At 38.6% G+C, this 7,847-nt stretch overlaps 1 protein-coding gene across 9 annotated transcripts in view; it reads right to left on the bottom strand.

Annotated features, from left to right (window-relative positions):
- The window catches only part of LOC107738824 (voltage-dependent L-type calcium channel subunit alpha-1C-like), a 91,291-nt gene that overhangs the window by 9,492 nt on the left and 73,952 nt on the right, over window positions 1-7,847 (bottom strand). For 6 of the 9 annotated variants that reach the window (XM_016550705.1, XM_016550703.1, XM_016550697.1 and 3 more), the window contains 12 exons: window positions 6,152-6,289; window positions 5,209-5,274; window positions 4,969-5,060; window positions 4,728-4,884; window positions 4,409-4,536; window positions 4,192-4,288; window positions 4,013-4,115; window positions 3,803-3,904; window positions 3,194-3,321; window positions 2,971-3,111; window positions 670-1,010; window positions 517-543 (listed from right to left, as the gene is read on the bottom strand). In XM_016550705.1, coding sequence (XP_016406191.1) covers window positions 517-543; window positions 670-1,010; window positions 2,971-3,111; window positions 3,194-3,321; window positions 3,803-3,904; window positions 4,013-4,115; window positions 4,192-4,288; window positions 4,409-4,536; window positions 4,728-4,884; window positions 4,969-5,060; window positions 5,209-5,274; window positions 6,152-6,289 — 1,520 coding nt within the window. The remainder of the gene's footprint in view (window positions 1-516; window positions 544-669; window positions 1,011-2,970; window positions 3,112-3,193; window positions 3,322-3,802; window positions 3,905-4,012; window positions 4,116-4,191; window positions 4,289-4,408; window positions 4,537-4,727; window positions 4,885-4,968; window positions 5,061-5,208; window positions 5,275-6,151; window positions 6,290-7,847) is intronic. The other 3 variants (XM_016550699.1, XM_016550704.1, XM_016550700.1) reach the window with 2 other exon arrangements.

Raw genomic sequence — 7,847 nt, 5'->3', positions numbered from 1 at the left:
TACTGTATATATATATATATATATACACATATATATATATATATATATATATTTATACTGAGCTTTGTTTTTATTTCAGTTTTAGCAGTTTTAAAGTTATATTTTATTTCAGCTTTATTTCAATGAATTGAAATAATTTTTAAAAGTTTTAGTATACAACAGTCCATATTTTGTAGATGCCAACATGAATATGTTGTTTCACATACCCTTTTCATTAAGAAAAACCAAGAACAAAACTTAAAAAAAAAAAAAAAAAGATTTGTTGATGAGAGCGTAAAATCTGGGTTCTGACGGAAAACCAGTTGAGAACCACTGGCCTAGCACATGCTCATTCAGCTGTCAGCCAATCAGAGAAGCCGCTCACAGATCCTGCTAGTTAACGTTATGTATAAAGTGGATCTCTCAACACACTGAGAGTGTGTGTTGCAAACATTTAGCTTCAGATCCACCCCAGTATGGACAGAGCATACGCCAGCCCTCCAAAGTGATGAGGTTTCTCTTGTGTGAGGAACGTACCGCATGAAAGTGTCATAGAAACAGCTCCTGGTCCACACGAGACAATCAAGGGCGAGACAAACCAAAATCAGGAACCAGATTCTGACAAACCTGAACGTCTCCCCACTAACTCACACATCTGCATTCAACTACAGAAGGAATATGGCATCATACCTCTTGTTAGGAAAGCACCATGTGGGCCGTGGTAGTGGGACAGTGGTGAGGGGCGGCCCCGTGTGTTCATCCACTGTGCTGACGGTAGGTTTGGGGTACCGGTGTCCGATGGCTGTGTTGTTGGCGTTGTTGATGTTTGCGTTGGATCCTGAGGAAGAGTAACTGCTCGGAGTGAAGGTGGAGTCGACGAGCTTCTGATGAGAGGGAGATTCTGCCTCGCCGGGACTCCCGGATTTACTGATGTGCAATGGCCGCTGTGTTGTGAAGGACTGTGGGAAGGAGGCGTGGCCATCACTCTGGTGGTAGTAGTTGACGTGGTTACCGAAGAGGCCGCCAGACCGCTGCAAAGATAAATATACACACATGAGTGCTCACATTTACACAAACCTGATCATCCCTTCCCGTTCACACCTGGTATTAACATCTCCAGTGATTTTTCAGTAGATTTCAATGACTACATACAGCTTCTTATAATTCAGAAGCCCTAAGCATTAAAGGGATAGTTCACCCAAAAATGAAAATTCTGTCGTTAATTACTCACCCTCATGTCGTTCCAAACCTGTAAGACCTTCATTCATCTTCAAAACACAAATTAAGATATTGTTGATTAATCCGAGAGCTTTCTGACCCTGCATAGACAGCAACGTGACATCAGTGGTTCAACCTTAATTTTATGAAGCTACGAAAATACTTTTTGTGCGCAAACAAAACAATAACTTTATTTAACAATTCTTCTCTTCCGCTTCAGTCTCCACCGCGCGTTCACAAGAGTACCACGGCGCATGTGTGATGCTGCTGACGCAGAAGCTGGCGTTCTGACGTAGAACCCACATGTGCTGCGCCTTGTTTACAAGCAGAGGAATGCACACGCATGCATCGTTGTACTATCGTGAACGCGTATTAAGTCTGATGCGGAAGAGAAGAAATTGTTGAATAAATTTGTTATTTTTGTTTTCTTTGCACACAAAAAGTATTCTCGTAGCTTCATAAAATTACGGTTGAACCCCTGATGTCACATGGACTATTTTAATGATGTCCTTACTACCTTTCTGGACCTTGAACGTGGTAATTCCGTTGCTGTCTATGCAGGGTCAGAAAACTCTCGGATTTCACCAAAAATATCTTAATTTGTGTTCGGAAGATGAACAAAGGTCTTATGGGTTTGGAACAGGTTTGGGTGAGTAATTAATGACAGAATTTTCATTTAAGCACTACGTCCTATTCATATTTTTGTCTTGCTTTTCTTCGCATGATCTTGACTTGATTTTCTTGAGATCTCAACATAACAAAAATTTATATTTTGTTATAGCCTTGTACCTAAAATCCCTCACTTGCAATGATAATTGTTAATTTGAAGTGTCATGAGCAAATATATACGTATATTGTATATATATATATATACATATATATATAGTTAGATTCTTCTAAAACAAGACATTTTCTTGTCATACTGGTGTATAATGTGGCCATATGTGTGGATTGAGAATTCAATACGCTTTCAATACGCTTCTGGAATGCATTATGCTACGTAGACCGGACGCAAAGCTTCAGGACCTCAGACCAGCTCTTTGTCTGTCACGGAGGCCGGCAGAATATATAGTTAGATTCTTCTAAAACAAGACATTTTCTTGTCATACTGGTGTATAATGTGGCCATATGTGTGGATTGAGAATTTAGCTTTCAATACGCTTCTGGAATGCATTACATCACTTTTTCAGCTGTATTTAGTGTTTGCTTGTGATTGGATCACTAACGCGAATGTTAATACCAAGGTAAACGGTAAATGAACATACAGACGCAAATAAACATACATACAGACGCACACACACTGAGAACACAAACACTTTCACTTCCTCTGTTCACTCTGCACTTACATTCAGACAGCAGCCATTTTTTTGATTTTTCTAAATGGTCAATGAATGTACTTTAACATCACTGATGGCTAATTTTTAATAATTTAACTATTAATTTAACTAATTTTATAACCATCTGATTTGTGTGATGAGGGCAAAGCACTGTTCCTTAATGGTTTCAGACACTTTTTAGATTACAAGCTTGTAAAACTTGACACATTCATGAACCTAATATGAACAAAATGATTTTGTTGTCCTAATAACAAATGAAAAAAATAATTTGAAGCCCTCAATGCTGAGCGATGAATCTAAACAAGCAGCTCTGTGACCCTTCGCAGCCTGGTTGGAAGATCTGGCTGATGGTCCCATGCAGGTGGGCAGAAGCTCCGGCAGCAGAAGCGATGATGTGAGCAGAGCGGAGGAGAGGAAATAAGAGGCAATATCAGACCTTTACCCTGAAGATATCATCCTCAGAAGCAGCACACACGGTTTCCTTCATGGCTCTCTCCAGCTCCTCCTCCACAGTCAGGTCTCCTGATATCGCTCTTCTGATCTCAGGACCAATATCATGCAGTGTGCGCAGGCCAGCCTGGTCACAGCACACAAACAGGCACATTCATATGCAAACAGAATAAATTTTTCTGTTATAGCTGATGATCTAATGGACCCACCTGCAGTGAAAGAGCAGTCTTTGGGGGAATCTTGGCAACCAGGCCCTGTTCCTTGCGCTTCTTAAATTTCCTGAAGTATTCCTGAATCAGGAATGTGGCATAGAACTTCCCAACGGTTACTTCATCATCTGTTGGGCAAGGAAACACACACACACACTCTGGTTTTATTCAGCAAGGACTCATTAAATTGATCAAAAGTGACAGTAAAACTGTATAATGCTACAAAAGAGTTGTATTTAAAATAAACAATGTTCCTTTGAACTTTCTATTCATAGAACTTAAATAAAAATATATCACTGTTTCCACAAAAATATTAAGCAACGACTGTTTTCAACACTGATAATATTAAGTAATGTTTAGCACCAAATCAGCATATTTCCAGCTTTGCCATCATAGGAATAAATTACATTTTCAAGTATATAACAACAGAAAAACACTTTTAAATTATAGTATTTCACAATAGTACTGTTTTAATGTATTTTTGATTAAATGAATGCAGCCTTGGTGAGCATAAGAGACTTCTTTCAAAAACACTAAAAACCCCAACCCCAAAATTATGAATGGTAGTGTATGTAATTGGTCGACCTTTGACCTTTTGCCATCACCCACCTCCAGCTGGGGGAACAACTTGATCCAGCAGCTTCATGCTCGTCCTCTTCCAGATCTTCTTCACGATGGCTCTGAGTTCCTCATTTGCTTGCTCCAAGTTACCTGACACAAACACATACAAACGGTGACTTTTCTGTGCATACAAGTTGGGATGTGTATTAGATTTATGCGTGTTTATGAACTGTATTTGCATGTATGACACTATCACACCTTCAGTTTTGATGCGTAGAGCCGTTCGTACTAGAGCAAAGAGAGTTGCGTTGAACATCACCGTCCCGTCACTATTGAGAGGCATGTTCATGGACACAAGCCGCTGCAGATGCACAGATAAAGTAAGTCAAGTAATGTGTCTAACACACTACAGAATTAGTACATTTTAGGATTTGTACCTTGCATGCCACTCTATGTGGACAAAGCTTTCCAAATCCAAGGGGAGGCTGAATCCTGCGCAGTAACGTCACCACATCCAGGTGCTTTATCCGACCCCTGCAATCACATTAAACTCAGATCTCAGTTTCAGTCGCTACAAATAAATAATCTAGAATTATTAATAATAAGATCTAGAAACTGCAACTGTTAAAGATAGCAAAACAGGAAGTGACTGACTTGGCCTCAGGATCGTATTCTGCCCATATCCTCTTAAACTCATCTAGGTGATGCGGCCCCAATATCGACCAATCACGTGTTAAATAGTCAAAGTTGTCCATGATGACGGCCACAAAGAGGTTAATGATCTGTGGGAGAGGAAGCATCTGAATCATCTTGTGCTAGGGAAACCCGCTGCTTCTGTTATTATGGATACGGTAAACATTGTACGGAGGGGGTAAAGGATGTCATGCTGGTGGAGATGATTTCACAGCAAATTTCACAGCTGATATACAATAACACAGTTGCTTACTGGGAAGGAATATCGATGTCAACTCACCAGGAAGGCGCAAAGCATATAAAAGCTAACAAAGTAGAAGATGGCAAAGTGGCTGCCACAGTCTTCACTGGAATGGCCGACCTCTGACCCCTTCTCACATGGGCGGTTCGGGGAACAGGCCAGCATGATTTCCTGCCATGCCTCCCCTGTTGCGCACCTACAGAAATGCACAAGCTCAATGTGAGAGAGAGACATCAAATGAGTGAAAGAAAGAGAGAGAGAAAGCAAGAGGGAAACTGACCTGAAGAGCAGCAGAACAGCCTGAGGAAACGTCTGAAAGTTGTTGTTTCGGTTGATCTGGCTGTGGTCCCTCAGGGCAATCTTACCAAACATCTGTGGAGTCAGAAAAACATTACCCATCACGAATCGCTCCACACCAACATGTCCAAGTTGTTACAAGTACAGGAGCTGTAACAGACATGGAGACATTTCCTTGGGGAAGATGAGGAGAGAGTGTGAAGCAAATGAAGCTGGGTCTGACCTGCATCCCAATGACGGCGTAGATGAAGAACAGCATTACGATCAGCAAAGCAACATAGGGAAGAGCCTGTGAACAAACCGAGGGAGAAGGAGAAGGGAAAAGAGGAACTCTTAAATATACAGAGCAAATGCAAAAAATGCAGGAATATAGCAGAAAAAGTTTTCTTTTTCATTCAGAGATTTTTTAAGTAAAATTTTTTTTAAATAAAATATCATTTAAAATCATTTCTTTAATATAAATTTTTATTAAAATATAAGATAAATAAAATTTAATGCATGCATGTTTTTTTTGGCACAATAACAAGTTTAGAGTCAGTAAGATTTTTGAAAGTCCAGCAAGGCTGCATTTATTTGATCCAAAATAGAGTAAAACACCTTCAGAAATCATTCTAATATGCTGATTTGGTGCTCAAAAACATTTGTGATTATTATTATGTTGAAAACCCTTAATACTTTTGTAGAAACATTAATGCATATTTTTTTTTACGAATATAAAGTTTAAAGGGGTCATATGATGTTGCTAAAAAGCACATTATGTTATGTATTTGGTGTAATGAAATGTGTTTTATTTACCGTCACTTTTGATCATTTTAATGCATCCTTGCTGAATAAAAGTATTATTATTATTATTATTATTATTTTAAAATCTTTCTGACCCCAAAGGATAATAAAGTCTAGTCGACATCAGTCGACTAGAGGCACATGCCATGTAGATGGCTTTGTTAAATATAATGCAAATTAACAATTTATTGTCACAACATGCTGCTTGTATCCAGTGTAGTCATATAATAATAACACAAACTTGTTTGTTAGTCTGTAGATTGTCTTCTGGTGTTTAATTGCTCACAAAGCCTGACTTTGACTTAGGCATAAAGTCTGGACCACAGTACAACTATCTCTGTACAATTACACAAGAAAGTGCTGTTTCATTTCATTCTCCTCACCTGAAAGGATTTAATGAAGGTCCAGAGCAGCGTCCGAATGCCCTCTCCCCGAGACAGAAGCTTCACCAGCCTCATCACGCGGAACAGCCGAAAGAACGTGATTGAAATCCTGGCGTTATCTTCAGTGTTTTGGAGGCCCTTTTTCAGCATGACAAAGACACACATATGCGTGTTCATGGGGAGGCACACACACTCATATATACCCAACCATTTGTACACCACCCAGAACAATTCAAGGTGACACACACACACATACACACACAGTCAAGTTAATATGTCTACAACAGCATGTTAAACACTTCCACAAAGAGCAAACTACAGAGACACAGAGGATGTCTGGTGGCTTTATGAAACAATGACAATATCCCAAATGGGAGCAAAGCATTAATAGATGTCTACCACAATACACAACGCCCCTGAAGTAATAATCTTGTAAGCTAATCATATATACTTAATAAATACCTTTGTGCTAACCTGCCATTGAAGCATTTAACACTATGCTGTATTTCACAGGTGATATTAGAATCTACATATGTGTCACTACACAGACACTAGCTCATAGATGTTTACAGATGTTACGTTTATCTCATCCTGTACCATTTCTGCCACAAAAAAAAAAGCTTTAGTAAATTATAATTATGACATTAAAAGTCATTATGAGATACAAAGCAATTATGACAAAAAGTTGAAATTATGAGATAGTAAGTCACAATTGTGAATTAAGTCAACATTAGCCCTATTCGCACGGGATTACTATTATCTGGGGACCTCGTGTGATTTAGAAATGAAGGCTCAGCCAGCCTGTGGATGAAGTTTTAGAACCACCCCTGTATAGCAATATGACCCAGCACCCAAAATACTATCAAAACACTCAAATGCAGCCTCCATTCTTCACGAAAGATGGATAAAAAGGCACACAGGAAACAAAAACCTTGAAAAAATGATAAACGACCCCACCAAATTCAGGCCAAATTACAGAGATGCCGATTCACACGGGACTAATATTATCACAGGACCTCGGTGTTCGGCGAAATATGGTAGGTCATTTGCAGGGGAATTTTTACTTTAGAAATTACAGACATAACTGATTCGCACAGGATTAAGATCACAGACAACCTCCACAATTATTACAAATGACTAGAGGTCCCCAGGTAATACTAATCCCGTGCGAATAGGGCTATTGACAAAGTCTATAATGTCTATAATTGACTGATGTCTATAAAGTCTACAATGACTATGAGGCCATAATTATGACTTATCTCATAAGTGACTTAGTATGTCAATTTCGACTTCCATAACTTAGTATGTCAATGTGGACTTTTTGTCATAATTTTGAGTTTTTATCCCATAATGACTTCCTATAATTTTGTCAAAATTATGATTTACCAAAGCACTATTTTTTTTATGTCAGAAATGGGCTTATCCGTTTATTTACACTTCTTTAATATCTGATATTTTACTTCAGTTATATAATCTAAGTTGACATATACACAAAGCTGCTGCTTTCTGTTTCAAAGGTGCACTCAGTATTTTTTTCCCTTCATTAAAACGTTTCTACACATAGAATTGTATTGTAATGAACTGTAGTTTTAAAAAATGTGCTTAAAATCATCACTTATCTCAAATGAATTCATCAGTCATATCAGTCACCCAAAAGCAGTTTTGTTTTACAGCGGGTAAAATAAGTATTGAACAC

This window comes from Sinocyclocheilus rhinocerous, unplaced genomic scaffold (genome assembly GCF_001515625.1).
Source record: "Sinocyclocheilus rhinocerous isolate Xijiao unplaced genomic scaffold, SAMN03320098_v1.1 scaffold3117, whole genome shotgun sequence".
NCBI classification, from domain to species: domain Eukaryota; kingdom Metazoa; phylum Chordata; class Actinopteri; order Cypriniformes; family Cyprinidae; genus Sinocyclocheilus; species Sinocyclocheilus rhinocerous.
The sequence above is the reverse complement of the archived record's forward strand: the minus strand, read 5'-3'. Positions and strand labels throughout refer to the sequence as shown.